Here is a 20,897-nt window from a genome sequence, read left to right as displayed (position 1 = left end):
CTACATATGCGTCTCCACATACAGCCCCGTTCAAAAATATCAGGACATTTGCTTGATTATAAATATTTCAAAAAAATTATACCGTTAATGAATTAACAAATTGAACTTTACACGTGTCCTGTGTTCCACGTTGCAGCGTATATTCAACGTAAAATTTGTCTAAAAGAAAAAGAGATGCAATTTGATACTTTTTCACAAGGTTGTATATACACGTCATGGAAAGTTTGTCAAATTTTCGTAACAGTTGTTTTGCGAATCCTGTCGTGCAGTTAAAAAAAAAATCCTTTTTTTTAATTCATGTCGCGTGGTATATCGCATGGATATCGGATGGATATCGCGACTAAAAATCTTTATCGAAAAAAATTAACTTGTTATTCTCCGAAAGCGAATAAAAAAATCTTTATACCTTTGAAACTCGATACATGTATTCCTAAAATTCGTGGTTCACAAAATTTACTAAAAACTCACAAAGGATTTACAAAGCAAGAAAAACGGAAGCTAATATCGATAATACAATTTTATTTACATTTGTCGAATTACAACACGCTAATGACGAAATAATGAATTCAACGAGAGGTCGAAATCACGGAGTTAATGATCGAAATGCGATTACGATATTAATACCTTTAAACGAGATGTCGAAATGAATTTAATCGTTATTCACTCGTGGAACGTCCGTGCAAAAGAAATAAACATAATATAATAATAAGAGCATGGAAATTTCAAATGAACAATTACCTTCGATTATAGACGAACGCAGTTCAAAAGTTCAATAAGCAAGATTCTGCCGGTACATATACCAGTAAAGCGTTCAACAGAACCGGAAGAGATTGACGTTTGTTTACGCGTTATGAAATATCGTGAATCGCTGCACAAACGTTCGTATCTACGGATGGATTATAAAAACGATCCTCGATGTGTCGGCAAGTGTGTGCGTAGAACGTATGGCCGTACAATTGCATTTACCATCGGCGTTGGTGACACCCTGTGCACCTACATACGTAGACCACGGCGTGGCTGAACGCGGCGCAATCCCGTCCTGTGGTCTTGTAACGCAATAAAATTGCACACGACTAGCAAGCTCCGAAATTCAACCGAAGCTCACAAAGCGACGCTGATTCCCACGTTTGCTTCTCTGCAGACATTTTATCGCTTCCACAAAATTATTCCGAAACCTGTAACTTGCCCCGTGGCAAGCAGCAATCAGCATAACTCGGGGGGGTGGGGAGGAGGGCAGATGGAGGGGTGAATCGTGTTCGAGGGTGGCGTTTCGCCCGGCGCTTGTCTAATTGCGAGCGCGAACTTCTCTGGAAGCACTCGCGGAATTTCGGAAACGGACGACCGTACTAATTTCGTGGAAATACATAACCGGTGAATTGTCGACATGATAAATACGAGTCGGTTAACACGGTGTTTTCGACCGTCCCGTTGACCAATGCTAATGGATGAGAAACATTCATCCGCGAAGGCCGTTTGTTTCTATCGGATAACCGAGAAAGTTCTGTTATTCTTTCCTCCTCGTCTTTTCCTTCTTCCCCTTTTTTCTGTTTTTTTTTTTCTTTGTTTATGACATAAGAGAGAGAGAGAGAGAGAGTACAAGGTGTGGAAAATGGATCGCGAAATTAAGATTGGAAATACCGAGTTAAAAGAAATTATTATTTATACTTTTCTAGCTTCGATTGAATCGTTCGTTCTATAAATCACGTAGTATTTCCCTTGTACAATATCCTGCTTGCATCCGAAATGAAAAGAATATACTGACAACGTTTTAAAAAAATCGCATGAATTAGCAGCGCATTCAAGTGCTCTTTTCAACCGAATTCCTTTCAGACAGTAGAAATGGAGGCATCCGGATTTCAATGGATGTACAGTACGGGGCAAAATTACAATTTCAGGTTAACATACGTCAAAGAAACCATTTTTTATCTTTTCTATTAACTGACATTTCTGCAAATGTCGTGCAATTCTCTCAGTTACCGAATTGTTGATTAAATTGAGCACAAAAAATTGTACCGAGCTAAAACTGCTATAGTTCTATCCAGTACTACTGTGTACGGTGTACAATGACGCACCTCGTTTTCCGACATTTAAATAGGAGAGCGCGTGCGGCGCGCTCGATTCAGCCGGGGCGCGTACGTTTGCACAAAAGAAACCGTTCGCCCCTCATTTCGTAGTGTCTAATCGCGTGTAATAGCATTCGCAAATGTTTACATATCAATCCATTCGCGTAATATCGGTATAGAGTGGTTCATGCAGTGTAGCAGCTGCGGATACCTCGGTCTCGTTCTCTCTTCTGCTTCGCTTCCCTTCCTGCATTATTCAGCTCGTCTTTAAAACTTCGTTTTACCTCTTTTCACCGAGCGAGCAAACGGAGGCAATCAAGCTGACGAACAAGGCTAGCGGTTAGCACATCGAAATGGCACGCGTGTACAAAGGCTACGTGCGAGGACACGTTGTTCTTTTTTGTCATTTCTCTTACTTTTTTTTTCTCTCGATATTTCGCTCCTTCAAATGTCACTCTTTCGCAGTTGTTCTTTTTTTTTCTTCTGCAATATCGTGATTTAATATTTCGTTTAGAAACTAGATAAAAAACAGATTATTCCAATAGTTCAAGGTTTCGGTTCGTTTAAATACATAACGCTAAAATAATTTCGTATCTGATTGTTGCACGATAAATCTCTCTCTCTCTCTCTTTTTTCGACGATATCTTGTTGCGATCATTTAAAAATTGTAAAACATTTTCGACGGTTGTTTTAAATTGAATTGTCTCGGCCATCAACTGTTTGGATAACCAAATAACGCAATATACATACAGAAAAATATGGAAAAGTTCCTTGGGAATAAGATCGGAAGGTTTATTTGATTCTGTTATCCGATATTACTCGAATGGTAGTTCTGGTTCGATCTGTGAAGTTCAGAATTTTATACGCCAACGATGTACAAAATGCTCGGTTTGGAGCGTGCTTGCAGGCGCGGAGATGGTAGTAAACGGAGGAGGAAGTGGATTGACAAGTTCGGCTGACAGGAGAACTCGACTGTCGGTTTCCTCATGGTTGTACGTGAAAATTTCTTATAGCTCTTACGGCTGCTCGACACTTGGGTGTTATAAAGATGTCTGCATCCAAGTGTTCAAACTTCCTTCGCCTTTATGGCTATGTCTCTACTAGCGATGGGCACGAACACCTCGCAAGTAGGTACGAACAACGACCCACTAAATTCAAACTGTCTATGAATATTTCGAAAAGAAAGAGATATACTTTCAAGTAGAATCGAACGTATACCAGATAGATAGATCCAAACTCTTTGCTAGACCTGAGAAAGAACACTAGTTGAGTAGATCCGAAACTTTACGATCATTTCAACAGGAATTCTACAGTTATTTCGATCATTTATCTTTGCTGTCCGTGAAACCAATTATATCTGTTCCTGCATAATTTAATCATACGATAGTTATTATTAATCATACGATAATTTATTACATGCAATCTGTTTTACAAGATAGTATTACAGAAACGGATATCCGTATGCTATTTTATTAGATATTTATGTAATCGCTTAAACGTGTTGAACAGATCTATTAAAAAATCTCTCGATCGGAATTCGTTTCTACCCTGTTATTACTATCACCGATGATAATATAAAACATTTCGAATCAAATAATAAAGCATAAGATGAAATATTCGAAGCACGCAGGCAACATTTAAAAATTTCCATTTATCTAAACGTGCATATCTCGAAATAACAACAACGGAAAGGAGCTGAAAAATAGTTCCGATCAAATTACTCAGACTGAAATTATTCGATTCTGCTTTTTCTCGCTTTTCCAATCACATTCCTATAATGAATGTTTCCCCACGATATTTTACCAGTTGCTCGATTTTCCCGCCGTACGGTACGTTCGTAGACCAAGTATCGTGACTCACTGAACGAACCTTGCTTTTCGTATTGGACTGTTTTCGAGAGAACGTCACCGGGATAGAACAAAATGGATACGTATCGGCCTGATGGCGCCTGGCCAGGAATACCGTGTGAATTTTCTGTTAACATATTTTTAACGCGTTCATTCTACCCTACTCACCCTATCCTACGCTACGCACAACCCACTCCCTCCCCTTGTTCGATTCCCCGGCTAACCATACAACTTTGACAGTTTTACCATGCGAGACGGACGAACGTCATCGAGGGGACGGCCGCACACGGCATTATGACCGTTCAGGGTGTCACAGCGTTTTGTATTTAAATTCTCTGGATATTTCGACGCCTCCACTTGCTTCTCGTCCTCCACTAGCGTTGTCTTGCTCATTCGTGTCTCTTTATAGCTTAAAGACCAGATAATTAACGCAGTGCCTACTGAAATATTAAAAATGACTAATTTTTAATATTTAGACATCTTTTTAATTTACGATAAGACATTGTCGAAGATGTATGGAAAAAGCATCACAGCATATCTTTTCATATATATACAAGTTCTATATTTCGGTCAACCATAATTCTAGTATTAATTTCACCGAAACAGAATATTTTCTTTCCATTCGATACGATACTTGGATAATTACATTGCAAACAGGCGATAAATCATTTGATAGAAATCTATAATGAATTTCGTTAATTCTTAATCATGGAACAACTGTCGTGTAATAAACTTGGCGTAATAAATTATTTAATGTCCATCGTTTGAGAAATACGTAGCAATAAGCTTTGCCATAAAGTAGCATGTGCCAGTTGCCCAGAGCTAGAGTAATACAGACTGTTGACAGAAATTTTCCTAACAACGTGTCATAACCGACAGCGTGACACTAGACGCGCAGTCAGTCGCTTTAACCGAGTTGCAACCCTTGGGTCCGGTTTCCGGCAATATCCCGCATAGCAAATCCACAGGTCACTTACGGTATGATGAATAGGCATAGCGGCATAGCGATTCAGGCAACTGCTCAAAGGAAAACGTTTTGACCAGTGATTTGCTATACCCACGTCATTCCTCGGTTCTGCGCCGATTTCTATTTAACGCGAACGCCAATTTTCACGATTAAAACTTCCATGCGCGAACCGTGGTCAAAAGCAAACGCTTTGTTTAAATATGTCATTTTAGGTAAATTATTTCAGTGGAATTTAAGTACTTTATTCCTACTTAACGCACAAAATCATAAAGCAAAAACCTGCGAGTTTCTGCAATTATGACAAGGACATATCGTACCTCGAAAGCAGTCACATTCGTGTGAGATCATCTAATATAATTCTATATTTCTTGATTTAAACCATTTGAGTTAAACCATTTTATGAAATATTCTTTCTTTTCGCGTTAACCGGGTATCAGCGACGCGAGGAAACTTCCGCTTTAATATCACAGTTAGATGCGAACAAACAGACTCTGCGAGGTAGTAACTATGGCGAAGGTGCGGATGTACGGTGTCGTTCTCCCGTGATTTCTCAACAGCCACGCAGCCAAGTATAGACACCATAGGATCCTGTCCATTAACCGGTTCTTCGTCAATTCACCTTTCACGCACGTGTTAAAAGGAAGAAGAGAACTGTCAGAGAATGGGAACGACCAGAAACTGTCAACTTTATCCAACTTTCGTAGAGGCGGGAAATCTATGTTAGCTGTTTCGTAGGGAGCTAGAGCCTATATTTTAGAAAGCTATAACATGTTTCGTCCATGGAACGCATTTGTACGTGTTATAGCAATAGCATCGCTGTTAGCCTTTGCGTAATATATGTACAGGCAGTCCACTATCGTGGATGAAACTTGGGGAACGTTGAATCCTACATATGTATAAATAGAAACGATCTGAGAAAAGCGATTTATTTTTTACCTTTGGAAGAAACGAATTATTATAAAATATGGAAATCAAGTAGAAGAATAAATAAATGGAATTTAAACAAAACTGGAAGACAAAAGCTTCGGATTTCGATATCTATTCACGAATTCAATTTTCCATCGTTTTCCTTGCCACGTTTCACATATAAATCAGAATCAACCAAAATCTCGTTATGCGCGTTATTATTCTCTGTACAAAGTGAACGAGTATCGACAGAACATTTCCAATGGCCATTTTATTAATGTCCGACGATTCACAGAACATTATAATACGACACCATTATTATACGATACAATTTCCTACTTGTTGAGCGGTGAAATAACAACTGCACGAGAAATACGCGATAACTTACTACCGTAAGTAACATGCTCGATTGTTAACCGTCTAAACGACCAGGCATAAAGCGCAAACAATGACGGTACAATGAACCAGAGAAATTTAATAACCGTAAATAAAGAAGAATTCAGGAATAACGATGGAAATATTATCCGTCTAACGAAACGAATAATAATTTGCACGAATAACTCTCACCATTACCAGCTACCCTTCGATTTTTTACTTTGTCTGTTCCTTGCATTGCCTCTACCTTCTCTTTTCTTTCTCTCTTCCACCATCTTTTACAATCTACCATTATGCGTGTTCCCTTTTCTTTTCTTTTCTTTTCTTTTTTTTTTTTTTTGTTTTCTTTTACTTAATAAACGTATCTACCTATCCGCTCGTCCATCCTCCTCGCAAGTCGAGAACCCGAGACCAAACTCGACTCAGACGCATAAATAGTCTCTCCACCTTTCTCCTATCTGTTCTCTTCTCGCTCTCCTTTTCCCTCTCCTTATCTCTCCTTCCCGTTCTCTCTATGCCTCTTCCTCACGCCGTACGACGTTCCCTCGACCATTCCTCGCGAGCTCGTCCCTCCTCGTCGACGTGTAACTTCACACCCCGTATCATTCATACCTCCCACCTACAAACGGCTGGTTTCTCTCGCTCTCGGTATTATCGCTATAACCGTGAGCTCTTTTATCTGCAGGTCGTCGCAAACAACCCCCCTACCCCCGGTTCGAAGAACGAAAGCATCGTGTTCCGGTTAAACGGAACGACTCGGTGCCTAGTTTCCACATGGTGCGCGCGTGCTCGGATGGATGCGTCTAATTGGGTTCAATGTCGTTCAGAAGAAATCCCAAGGATTAAGAGCGCGAACATGCCGGAACGGCGAACAATGCCAGCCGTTCTCGGAACCGGCGCGTCCCATTTCTTCGTTTCGCTAATATTTTTCAACCGTCCACACCGAGTAATACCTAAATTTATCATTTTGCTCGTTATACTCTATACCTGAAACTTCTAAACGACAAATATTCTGCATTTTTTTGCCCAACTAAACAAAATCTATGTGTTTTCCAGTTTACACCGTTCTTCAATCACGGTAGCAAATGTGTATTTTGTACTTGTAATTAATGTTTTGTGGTTGTTAGTTGTTATTGGCGTTCTATAAATTCTATTTTATAAAATCGGCTCGTTTGTTGTACTTTGATCTGAAACTTTTAATTGACATGTAGATTCCGTTTTTTTTTCTTTTCCTTCATTTAAACGAAGTAAAAATAGATGGGCGGGACGTAACAAATTTTATCAAGTCCTGTGGACAGCTTCGTCCACTTCACAATCTTTCTCGTGATTGATCGAGGATCTCGCAATGAAAACCTGGCATGGCTTGAAGTGATTCGAAATTTTGCAGAATACGTTGTATAGAGTAGTATTAAAGTTATACCAAAATACCGACAGGTGGACGACATAAATACTGGGTATAGAGAATAAACGATAAATTTGCAAAAAATGGATCGAATCCGATACATCTACATACTAAATTCGTTTCGAATTCTAAAAACGAGGCGAAGATTAAAAGCTTGTCTCCCTGTATTTTATAAATTTCGTTTTATTTTATTAACATAGTAAAAGAAGCGAGAATCACAATTTATATGAAAAATCTCTGTCACGTATAATGCATAATGCATAAGTACATACATATAAGTATCATGGGTGTACGAGAACCTAAAAATGGCGAGTTTAAAATTTTTTTCTTTACTCTTGGGATAGGATCGAGAGCCCAAAAATATCTCGCGACATAAGAATATTCGGGATTTTCGAGATTTTCTGTATCTTCGAAATTCACAATATTTTAGGATCGGCTTAATTTAACCTAACTGGGATTTCTACGTGTTGCGATAACTCGTAAAAGATAAAACATCAATTTTGTTCTCAGCACGGTAAAACTATTTCTACCACTGGAAGTTTGTCCAAAAATCTAAATAAATTTTTACGAAACTTTTACGTTAAGTTAAACTGCTTTCAAATAGCATTTATACACGGTACATACTCGTACTGTGTATACCGTATAATCGACTTATCGTGACGCAACATTCATCCCTTGTCGTCGAATTTGCTTGCTCGAGTTCGAACATTTCTGCTGCGATGTAACTTAATCGCGGCTGAACGTAAACGCACGTGTAATCCAACATCTGAGTAACGCAGAATCCGTGTGACAACGAGCCCATCGTCGTTTGTCGCGAGTGTAAATCTCGTAAAAATAAAGAGAAAAGAAAAGATTGCAATGGCCCGCAGAATCTCGTGAAACACGTGGGCGAACCTCAGGGCGCCTACGTGATTCTCTTGAATTCTCTTGGCCTGCGGTAAACAAGAAGACGAAAGAAGAACGAATAAAGTCGCCGGAATATTTGAACAACCGTTCACAGACTTCTTATATCTGAAGAATACTTTGGGCAACGTGATACACAGCTACTTATATTACATCCAGTTCTAAAAAACTTCAAAATTTTGTTTCTCGCAACTTTGAGAATAATATACGGGTATATCCGTCGTATAACGCGATAGTTATGTTCCGACAAATTGCCGCGTCATACAAAACGGAGAATTAGTAGAAAAAATTGGACTGCTAAAGTTAAAAAAAAAGTCCTTATACTATGTTTCTTTTCACAACTAAGAGAAATGTATTTATTAAAATAATTAACAATTCATCGCTATATATTAATATTACATAATTTTTCTCTTCGTCGTTGCTAAACACCGTTAAACAAGGTAAAATCTACCTCACCTTCGGAATTTCGTTAATTCGTGTTATAAAAAATATAAAAGACCCTTCGAGTTGCTACTTCCCTACAGCGAAAAAGCTTTCGAGTACAAAGAGTACAAAGGTATAAATATTCCACGAACTAAATCGGAATTAAAAATTTCGGTATTCCAAAATCAGGTATGCGCATCTAAGAACATTTCTCGATTCTCGAACCGTGTTAGAGCGAATCCGTGTTTTAGGAGCGAGTACCCCTGCTGTACGGGGATTAATTGTATATACAAATTTGTTCTCGAGAGGAATTTCAGGCAAATTCAAGCGCTAAAGTACGAACAGTATTTCTAAAATTAATTAAGTCTGCGCGATCGATTGCCTCTAAGCGGATTAAACGTGCGTATAGAACTTTCAATTTCAATCGAGCAATTTCCAATATACGTATTATTCTCTTTCCTACAAATTATCAACTCCTTAACTCTCCTACACGGAATTATGGTTGAAACCTGTTTAGCAAGATTAAACAATGTCAGACAAGTCTTTGATCGATGAACGTTGCAAAAAATCAAAATTATGTGAATTAGAAATTCAGAATGCAAAGTAAGATATAATAAAAAGTGTAACGGAATAAATTTTCCAGCCAACTGATGAATTGCAATTTAAGATTATAACAATTTAAATAGCAAATTTTCTGAGAAAATCAGTGCTCCCAAAACTTATTTTCCTCTTTTATAATATCGTGAATTTTCTACTAAATTCCTAAAATTCTTCGATCAGGTAATCTCGGAAGAGCCGAGAGATAATTCCCTGCGCATGCAATTACCATTTTTACGTAGCAAGTACAGAGTTTTGAGTTACGGCTGCACGACATATCGAAAAGGGAGACAAAGCAAATACGAGGAAGACAGTTGAAGGAAGAGGAACGGGACAAGGAAGAGGGAAAGGAAAGAGATTGTAGCTGCGTGGCTGCTTATTGTGCCTCGTTTCCCTTCGCCGCGTGCGGTCCCGCTATACTCCTAGAGACCTCCCGCTGAGCGAATCAAGCTCAGGCTTAGAATCGGACCAGAAGGCCCTGGATTCTGTCCCACGGATTATAAGTTACGGCTTATAATGTTCGTTCTACGTGAATTAATCGAAGATACCGCGTACCAGTCTGCGCAACTTATCTTGGATTTTGCCTTGAAACTTTACAGGCTGATTCTGAAATATAGTCTGACAACCACTATCCTGGCTTAAGACTTTTAAATGCAAGTGATGAGATCTAAATGGTCAACTAATAAATTAGAGAATACGAAAGAAATTCTTAACGTATTACAGTATACAGTAACATACATTATATTGTATTATATCATATTACGATAAAGACAGAGAAAAGAAAAGACTGCGCATCTCTGAATTGGTCGGACGAGCGTTTCTTCCAAAGATCAACTAGACGATTCATCGCGGTTGTCTGTTTGAAGGGTCTATTCATAGCTGCATTCACGCGTGTGGCTACAAAGTGCAGATTATGCAGGCTTTAGAGCCAGACGAAAGGCGCGCATAGGTATTCCAGTTGTTTAGCATTCTGCAGTATTGATTCCGTGGTAATAAAACTTTTCGACTTACACTTTCATAATCCTCGAACAGTTTTATTTCGTTGCTTCCTCTGTGGAAACCATACGCCACGAAATTCTTACCGACGATTTAAGAACTCTGCATGGTATGTTATCAAAAATGTAGATTGAATTGGTTCGGCAAATTATTGATCCTATCCAAAGATATCAGGATATTCTAATAAATAACGAAATACTCGGACGAGGCAGCGAATGCTCGCGTTGCGTTTATCCAGCGAGGTCCGAAACGAACGAAACGCGATGCAACTTCGTGACGGCGGTATTGGCAATTATACAATAGAACAGAGAACGCGCATTATTTGTCTGTAATTGCGAGTTCGTCGTTATCAGAATGATACATTCGGCCACGTACCGGTCGGCGATATTATCGTCACATACAGGCTGGTCCTCCGGGAGTTCGTTAATTCCCTCTTACCGCGACGCGGTGCGTCGCTCGAGTGAATTGCCTACGCTACTGCGATTCGTCCCGCCTCGATAAAGCCGACCCGCCACCACGGCCCTGCTGGAAATCGAATCGCGGACCACACACGCACGCGTATTAAAACTCGTCCCGTAGAATGTCAGAAACCGAGTCCCTGTTCCCCAAGTGTTCTTATATCTTCCTTCGATAAACCGCTTAATGGACATATTATACGGCGGACGTCCGTGCCAGAGAAGCGGTAGCAGCAGGTGATATCGAGTACGCGATGGCGCGCCTATCTGCAACTTTCTTGTCGCGCGTTATGTAAAGGTGTACAAGTAGCTTGGAAAAAAGAACGAATCAAGTTGAACTGGGATTCGATATACGTGTAGATTGACTCGGGTATCACAGTATTAGGTGCAGATAAAAGTTTCGTGGCTTTAGTTTCATGCTTTGTGTACTTTTGCGAGTAAAAGTTTCCTATATCCTCCAAATTTAGACTTGTAAAATTCTAACAGGCTCTCGATGCCTGCTACACACGCATACGGAACTTTTTATGCGACTTAATACTTTTAATAGATATTTTAACAAGTATCTCTTAAATACACTGGCTCTTGTCGGAAGGTCAAACTCTCGATATTAAAGAAGCTCCATGCGAAAATTTCCAAGTATAATTACGTTAATAACTATACAATGAGAGTATGAATATAATCATGCTGATGCACGTCAAGTCTCTGTATCTCTGAAATTCCTAATCAAACTTTCTCTCGCGAGGCCTGGAAAGTTGTTAGTTCCGAAGCAGCGCATAACGAATAGGCATTCCATGCTTTCTTAGACACTTATGTACATAATGAAATAGAATCATCCCGTGTTTCAAATATCTCGTGACATCGACATCGAAATGTTCCAAAGCGTTTGGCCTTTGAGATTCGTAAATACACCTGTCGCGCTATGATAAAGCTTTCTAAACGATTTTAATTTTTAACGTTTCCAGAGATGTCTAAGCCTAAGAATTTGATACACGATCGATCTAATACGTATCGGAAGTGGGAAAGCATGTAAGTACTTGGTCCAGAGTGGTTTCGGTCCTGGACTAAAAAGAACTTGCAGCTGAAAGGGTTAAAGAAGGATCGAAGTCGATTGCGCTTTATTGGGTCAAAAGGAAGAGGAGGATTTAAGTATTACCGATTTTATTGGATCGTTCGGGAAGTTGCTATCTTCTTCTTCGTAATGAAATTCGAGAAACGATTAGAATTACAGTGAATTTAAAGGCAATGTGTATTTCCACACAGTTAGTGCTTTATCTGATAATACATAATACATACATCTTTACGTGTATTAGGACATTTATAAAGAAGGAAATGATCAGAACCTAACTATTCGATCGTCGAATAAAATTCAAAATTTTATCTTTATTAGACGAAAGTTACCTCACTATACCTAGAGTTTTTATTTCACACGTTATCGGGTCAATGATTAATTTAACGTAACTTCATCAACCTCGACTCGCACATGTGTTTACAACAATATATACTTAGACTCGCTCCTCATTTATCAAATACAGCTTCAGCACACTGACATTCGACTCCATCGCGCGGTTAATTTTAACAGTTCACTAACTTAACTCTAGCGTCATGCACCGTCACGAACATGCCTATCAAATAAAAATATGCGTTAAATCCGCTTGACTAACTACTTAAAGAACGCTCGGGAAGTTCGAAATTGAAAGGTATCGACACGATCTGGAAAAGGCTTGCGAATCACTTACGTCCTTCCATAACCGGTGGTTCCCTTCCGTCGTAGGCATATTCGTGTCAGAACACAAGCGTGATTTAGAGAAAGGGACTGGCAGCAAGCGTGCGTGCACGAACGAACGGGAATTGAAAAGAAGGGAGAGAGGGAAAGAGAGAGAGAGAGAGAGAGAGAGAGAGAGAAAGAGAGATAGTGACAGGAAGGGAAAGAAAGGAGCATCGTCTCTGTGCGGGAGCATGAAACACCGTTGAGAACGGTGAGCATGGAAGATACGTCAGGGAATACCGATTACGTATCTCAATCATGGGAAACTACCGGGGCGGGAATCGGAGCTGGGCCTGGTATAACCGTACTGGCCCGCGGCCGCAACATGTGAGGTCCTCAGCTTCTACCTTGCCTTCTGCTCCGCTTTCCTTTGCCCCGTCTTACCTTCTGCCACCCCTCCGTTTGCTTTCGTGCACTCCGTTTGCCTCTCGGCTTGGACTATCGGCTTCAGTGATTCTCAGTTTCGTCCTGTTTTCATTCATGTAAGGCAAGGTATATACACGAGTCCTGGATAAGAGATCCGTTGATAGTTTGGAATCATTGAACAAGACAAATTGGTGACAAGATGATACGGGCGATAAAAACTACTCGTCGAAGAAAATTGTAGGTTTGGTAAAACTGTATTTTTCCTGTCGTTCGTCAGAAGACAGATAGTTCATATTGTATGTAATCGAAGTTTATGTAATAGAAATTCACGTTCAAATAAGTTGATTCGATCGACAGCAGTTGGTTTACTCGAGCGTTAAATAAAATTTCGTTCCAATGAAAAATTTCTACTGTGAAGTTAAACGTTAATAGAAAAACCTGTTTGCTTCCAAATATTAACGCACGTTATGTACTATCATTATAAGTATTTATAAATACGCTTGGAAATTCATATTGTATCCACAAGATAAATAACAGTACGCACAAAACACTTTCTATATATTTTTAGATATTCTCAAATATTCTCTCCCCCCTCTCTCTCAAATATTAATCGAGTTAATCGTTAATCATTTAGCCATTTTATGAATATCCAATCGATTTAGCCATTAATCACTTAGTTATATTGTAAGTATTCAATCAGTATCCGATAAATATTGCACGTTCATTGAGGATGTATTATCAGCGTTAAAATGATCAATTACAAGAATTTCAGCAACGAATTACAGTTTTGCAATTTGACGAGTAGTATAATTTTAATTAAACATATTGGAAATGAATAAAAGGTAATATATAAAACTGTCGTATATTTCGCAGATAGTTTAATAAAGTACGATATTTATCAAATCTCAATGAACGCGGATGCGTAAAACTGCAATTAGACAACAAATATTCGACTGACGATATATTAAACAAAAATGCTAGACTATCGATTCGTCCAATGAAAAACGGCAGTTGCACTTCCGGGACAATTTTGAAGCAAACGTGAAATACGATTCTGTTTGCTCTATAGATTTTTCTAACTTTTCTTTCTCCATGGTAAAACGAATATTACACTATTTTAGTGCAAAAACACAATTCTGCAATAAACTCTCGTCAAAGTCGTAAATTTAACCACAGAGACGAATGTTTATATTTCAATATACTGTATAAATATAAATTTACAAACATTTGTAATTTTTTTTCTTTTCAACGGAACACCTTCGTTTGAGAAAGTTTCGTTATAAAAGTCTACTGGAATTTGGTCGATCGTAAAAATTTTCAAAGTGCGAAGGTGCCAATTGAAAGCTACAAAATGAAAAAATAATTTCTTTCAAAGACCTATCGCGACGCAGAAGTGAAAGTATCGCATTAAATTAAGCTATAGAATATAATATCGCTAATGAGGAAATTATTCCATAATTTCTTTCACGTTCTTTTAAATATAATCATGCATAGAATGAGCTATAACGCTATAGAAACTTGAATAACGTTACTTTATGAAATAAACATTTCTATTCAATTTCGCATCGAATACTCGTTAGAGTTATAGAATGCACTGTAGCAGAATCTCAATTCGCCGAAATCGGATCATCCGTGTTGTGGATTACCTTTTTGTATTTTGAAAATTGAACTGCAAGCTTTACATTTAAAAATACTGTTGTTCTCTGAAATGTGAAAAACTACTTAATGCGAAAACAGATATGAAAGGGAAAGCGAGAGGATACTATTTCTCTCTCATTCGTACGACTTAAGATATAATACGTGATAGTAGATTTCATCTAGTTAGTAGAAAAAAAAAAAGTAAGATAATCGTTACTAGTTGAATTTCGTATTAGAAATATCAGACACATTAGGAAAGACGCTTTGGTTACGCGCGAAACTTGAGTCTGAAACGTAAAGGCGGTAGCCAGTTGTAGAAGAGATTGGTGAGTCCGCGAGACGAATAATGAGGAAATAAGGCTAATTTCGTGATAAGTGAGTAACGATCAATATGCAAGACCGTTGGTTTCGGAAAAGCATGGTCGGATATCTGGCCGTAAAAGGTTCTTTGTATCGGTCGCTCATTTTCCGGTCGCCTGAAGCTATTCTGTAAACGAAAACGAAATGTCGTTAAGTTGGTGGAGCGACTGCCTGCTCGCCTTAGTCCCTTGCCCTCGGAACGTTGCCAAAGCGTCGCGTTAATCTCGTTCTTATTCGCGCGAAAGACTTTCACCAAGGGGTCGGCCGAGTTCCCCTACCGCGAGAAACGTTCCTACGGGAACAACCGTCCCAGCCGAGCAAAACGGAGGTGCAAAGCGCAGTTTTATTGCACACCTCCAAGCGGGACGAGTATTTTCGTCGTGTCTAGACTACAAGGTTTCTTCCTCCTTTTCGTCCTCCTCTGACTCACTTAACCCACCTATGTTTTTCCTTCTAGTATCCCCCGTAGACTCGGACTACTGTTCCGGACATACTACTCGTCCCGCTTGGACCGCGGAGACCGATCCGTCTTCTTCGTGAAGCACGATCTTTAAACCGGAAATAGTAGTCGCACAAAAGCGGCCACACAGCGAACGGAGAAACTTGGAATACTACTAATATACATACGTACATACATATATGTACATAGAGGTGAAGAACGATCAAAACTGTTCCCCTTTTTCGTACAACTTTCCTCGTTACTTGCCGGAATTCACGGAGAGTACACTTTGTGGCTCTGCTCGTCATTTGTGGTTTGACGAGAACTCTAAGGAGAAGAAAACTTCTGGTTACATCAAGAACCAGCCAGAGCCGAGATAAATAGGTAAAGGAACGTTTGAGAAAGGGGATGGGAACGACCATCGCAAACGGCATATATAGAGGAAAGGAAGAAAAATAGTTGATATACGATTTGACCTTTTATATTCTTCTTTTTTAACCTCTTTCAATTAGTTTAGCTTAGTTCGTTTCTCTTCGAGTACAACGATCGATTGCCTTGATTCTCTTAGTTGTGTCATCCGCGTCAGAAGCTATTAACTTCACCTTTTTGTCCTTGTTACACCCTCTGCTATTCCCTAGCTTAAAATCCCTGTCGTCTTGCGCTTTCGCGGTCTTCTTATTTCTCCCGTTGCTCTACCGTGTTCGTAATAGCAGAGAGTATCAAACAGATGTCTTCATTGCCCTTTCTGAGTTGATGATAATCCTAAGATAGGTGGATGTGTTCCGCGCGCCGACACATCATCTCCCTTTTCAACTTCTTCTTTTGCCTTTATTTTCTTTTCTCTTTTTACTTCTACCTTTTTCTTGTTCTTGTCTCTTTTTTTTCGAGAGAGAGAGAGAGAGAGAGAGGAAAGAAGGAAATACTTAAAGGTTGTACTTGTCGGGAATAACGATGATAAAAGCACGAACAGCTGCTGGTGAGAAATAAATCCGAGCGAACGTAGCAGCTATGATACACGGCTGTTTTTTAGCCAGCTTAACTGGGATTAGAGAGTGATTTCATACCAACGCGACGCGTAGATATTAATTAAAGGGTTGAAATGGTAAACGACGTATGTGTCAGAAACGAAGATTTCCGATAGAACTGCAAATCGCGTTTCTCTTAATTTTTTTATTTGCCGCATTTATCATTTGGATGCTATTGACTCTCGACGGTCGCAACCTCTACAGATTTAGAGGCAGAATAAATGGTAGCTAGAATTTACATTCTTTCCCACTACAAAAGCCCTACTTTATTTTTTGCCACTTATATGATTTACCATTTCAATACCACAATCATCGAAAACTAATAAAGCTAATAAAATCTTTGATTCGATAATATAAAAATCGCTAAAATATCGTAGTATGATAACTACCGTTTTAAAAAGTCAGGAGTTCTTTGCAAAATTTATTACCTTTCGAATCACGACTCGATAAATGACTCGGATCAACGTTTTTGCTTAAAATCTATTTATATACTATATTTACAGCGCGATAAAACTGTGTTGCTAGCAGAAAATGTTTGGCAAGTCTTTTTTCGTAGATCTCGACCTCGCCGGGGAATTATTTTCAAGTTTCCTCAATATCTGCCGATATCGACCCTCGAACTTTCCTTGTTAGCACGTTTCTTATTTCATCTCTGGTTCTCGTCAGCTGGCGTGGAGATTTATATTCGTGTCCTGGATTGTAAAAAACTTCACGAAAAGTTAGTTCACGCCCGACTAATATCGTTCATTCCAACCTCCACCCTATTCTCCCCCTTTTGTTTTTGTTCTCATGCCCAACCCCGTTGCGTTCGTTCCGTTTCGTTTTCTTCGTGGTCGTGTTCGGAATATCATCACGTGCAAATCGACGAACGAAAGAAGAGCAAAACGTTCCGACTTTGAGCAAATGTCCGAGCTAGTGGAAGCAGTCCGAGAATATATGTGGATTCGATTATTCCACGAGAGAACGTTCCCTGCTTCCTGTCGGAAATTAGGATAACGCATACGACCTTCTCCTAATAGAGAAGATAAATAAAAGTTGAATTCCCGATCGACCACGTTTCTCTCTGTTTTCCCATTTTACCGTTTTCAGATTCAATCGCATCGATAATTGTAAAGAATGTTGGATTTTCGCTATTTTAACACTCCGTAGTTTTATCTGTAATTAAAGTCCTTAAAGTTTTTCGTATTGTAAATAAAAGAACTATTTATTGATGTAACAAAGTAGCGAGGTAAACGGCGAGGCAAGTAACGAAAAGAAAATGATTTCCGTGCTATAATGGAAAAACGATGGAAATCCGGTAGATACAATTTCTCAGCGACACTGTATCTATCGCGCATTATGGAACGCTTTACACGGGAATGCGGTTACGGAAAACCTTATTACCCGACAGACGCAGCGACAGAAACCTAAAACGTTCGTCGAAATTGCGCACGTAGCCCCGAGGATCGATTGATTGCGTGTTGCATAACCGTGTACGACACGTTGACGAGAATTTTCGAAAATATCCTTAACGCGGGACGTCGAGTGGGCAAGTAACTTCGTTTCGAGTTCGATCGGGAAGAGAGGCGGCCTGCCTTTTTATCCCCCTTTGGGTCTTTGCGTGGCCGTCGTTAACGTGGTCACCGTCGTTGTCGGGTCTTTCACGGGACCACGTTTCGCTCGCAGCGCCGAAAACTCATTTCTACCCTCCTATCCTCGCCCTGCTGCTTTTTCGTTCAAGTGCGTCGCGAGGTATCGATTTATTGTTTGTTCCTGTTATAGGTCCTCCCGGTGAGCCAGGTCCTCCTGGAAAAAGGGGGAAAAAAGGGAAAAAAGGTGACCCCGGGGAACCAGGCCCGCAGGTGAGTAGATCCGTTCCTCCGTTCGCTTCAATCCCCTTTTTTTTTTATCCTTATTTTCCCGTAGCGCACCCGTCGTGATCGCACGTGGAGTGTGCGTGTTTTTAGAGTGCAGCGGAAAAGCATGACGTAGTTTGCTAACGATACATATTCGTAGTCTCCTCGAATTCATAACAGCTGGCACACACTGTATGTACAAAAGTATTTTTCGACGAAAAATACGCGTCCTTCATTCCTGTTACAAAGGAACGCGACACTCGACGTTTAATTATATTAAGGTTTTGAACACTATAAAGTTAAAAAGGTTGGATAATAAATGTCGCTTTTCATCAAGATCGTCAAATATTTGGCGGTTATTTTTGTCAGCGAGCAATCGTTTAGAAAAATATTCCTCGCTGGGACGACAGAATTTTTATTTCAAATTTTTGCAGTTTGAATAAATATACAGCACGCGACAAGGATATATTTCGCTAATATTTTACTACTCGTTAAGAGAGTCGTCGTTGTATCGATGGGAAAAAAAGATTAGCTCAAGATTAAAGATCCAAAAAAGAATGACTAGTCCACGAGTGAGAAGATACATTCATTTCGAAAACAAAAAGGTTGTTTCTGTTTTTTGAAATTGTTGGAACTATTTATTAGCGGATAACGTCGAGGATCGTTGGAGTAACGAAGAAAAATCAGTTTAAACGAAATTCACTCGAAGTGTTATGTTTCATCGTGTGGATGAAGTTATTGATCGTTGCACGAAAGACCGGTATAGCAAGCGTGTCACCGAAGTTGAGCCGCGATCGGCCGAAGTTTTGATAACCAAAGTACATACTCGTGTGGTAGTTGGCCGCCATGAGAATATCTAATTGGTTGGAATAATTATCGGTGTAGTATGGCCCTTAACATTATGTACATCACGATAACCGCGGACACGATTGGTCAGCGGAATAAATTGCTTTTTGCATGAACGCGAGAGCACTTAACCCTTGTCCCCTGTAAACGAGTTTTTAATTTTTTATACCCCTTCTTACAGGGTGTGGCCGGGACGCCGGGCAAGAACGGTTTTCCGGTATATTATTTTTTATTTTCTTTCCATTCTTCTATCACTTTGTCTGTCTGCTTTCTTTTTTTTTCTTTTTCTCTTTCGCTCTTTCTCTCTCTTTCGTGTCGCCTTTTGTATACTCCATTTACCGTCTTTCACGTATGCACGTAACACCAACTAAATCATTTTGAATTAATGTGTTTCACGTAGCCTTTTTGTTTATCTCTCTCTCTCTCTCTCTCTCATCTCTGTGATCTTTTGTTCGTTAAATTTGCGCTTTTTTCCTAAATTTTTGAGCAATACCCTTTTTTTTACACTTTTCTCCACAGTCTCAATTTTTTACGCCCATACATATACTGATCGTGAAATTGAAGTTTGACATTTGCTTTCAGATATGACGTTTCGCCGTAACGTCGACTGAAGTAAAAGTTCTGTGTGAAAAAATAGCAGTTTGTTTGAAGTAAACCAAAAAAAAATACAGAGGTACGCGATTTTTGGAATGTCAGTTTGTTATGTGGAAAGTGACGACGTGTATCGTCGACACGGATATGAATACGATGATAAAGGAACAATAAAACGTGGTTTCCTGTATCTCCTAAACGAGAATTATAAAATTATTATATTTGTAAATTGAAATTACCTTCACTATTCCTATAGAAGCACATCGAAATGTGCTAGCATAATATAATTTTAATAGATATATGTTTATCTTAGGTGTCGTAAAATAAACGTCGTATCTGAAAGCATTTCGATGTTCTACAACACTCGATGTTCCTTCTATCTGTCGTATGCTCGCATACGTACATTATATCGCAAGGAATGATTTTATTTTTCGAAAGGTGCCCGCAGCCTTTTGATTTTTCATCTTTCTTTACCATTCGATCGACTATTCAAACTTACTAGCGTGTTCTTTCAGGGACCTATTGGGTTAGATGGACCAAAAGGTGAGCCGGTAAGTGCACGAATAACCTACTTATTTTAGTCTAGCTCTTGCAGTAGATGATTTTTTTATCGAGTTTGATCTAATTAACATAACTTAAGAACAGTAAGATACAGAGTGTGTATATATATACATGCAAAAATATATAAAACGATACATACAATACGCAAAAGTATTCGATGTTACTGTACAAATATTACTTTATCCTTATGTATTTAAATATCAATCAAATATTATTTTGTTCAAATCGGATAACACGATAAGCGTTAATGAATTGTAGCTACAATATTTGTATCTTCCTTAATTGGATCCTATGTAAGGATATAGACTCAGTAAATTCGTTTTTTCGCTGTGGAGAAAATTACAGTACGATAACGTGATAATTATGTACCTAGCATACCTTCGAGTAAGTGAATTTACAGTTAGCGAGATAATAGATTATACATGGAAAGAGAAGATAGTAGAATTATCGGTGGTTAAACTAAGAGATGTTAATAGCCAATAATTGGTAGTAGGAGCAACACACTCTGTGGTAATTATACATGTTGCAGATATAATT

The 20,897-nt window shown here is 39.0% G+C and overlaps 2 protein-coding genes across 18 annotated transcripts in view; one reads left to right on the top strand and one right to left on the bottom strand.

Moving 5' to 3' along the window:
- LOC132911684 (collagen alpha chain CG42342) overlaps positions 1–20,897 on the top strand; it is a 121,320-nt gene that overhangs the window by 67,397 nt on the left and 33,026 nt on the right. For 14 of the 17 annotated variants that reach the window (XM_060968483.1, XM_060968477.1, XM_060968476.1 and 11 more), the window contains exons 2-4: positions 18,289–18,368; positions 19,390–19,425; positions 20,315–20,350. In XM_060968483.1, the coding sequence (XP_060824466.1) occupies positions 18,289–18,368; positions 19,390–19,425; positions 20,315–20,350 (152 nt within the window). The remainder of the gene's footprint in view (positions 1–18,288; positions 18,369–19,389; positions 19,426–20,314; positions 20,351–20,897) is intronic. The other 3 variants (XM_060968478.1, XM_060968472.1, XM_060968471.1) reach the window with 1 other exon arrangement.
- Positions 1–20,897, bottom strand: part of LOC132911696 (lateral signaling target protein 2 homolog) — a 179,981-nt gene that overhangs the window by 129,670 nt on the left and 29,414 nt on the right. The window lies entirely within an intron of this gene.

Source organism: Bombus pascuorum, chromosome 11, assembly GCF_905332965.1.
Source record: "Bombus pascuorum chromosome 11, iyBomPasc1.1, whole genome shotgun sequence".
In the NCBI taxonomy this organism is placed as follows: Eukaryota; Metazoa; Arthropoda; class Insecta; order Hymenoptera; family Apidae; genus Bombus; species Bombus pascuorum.
Note: the sequence above shows the minus strand (reverse complement) of the source record. Positions and strands in the feature narration are given on the sequence as shown.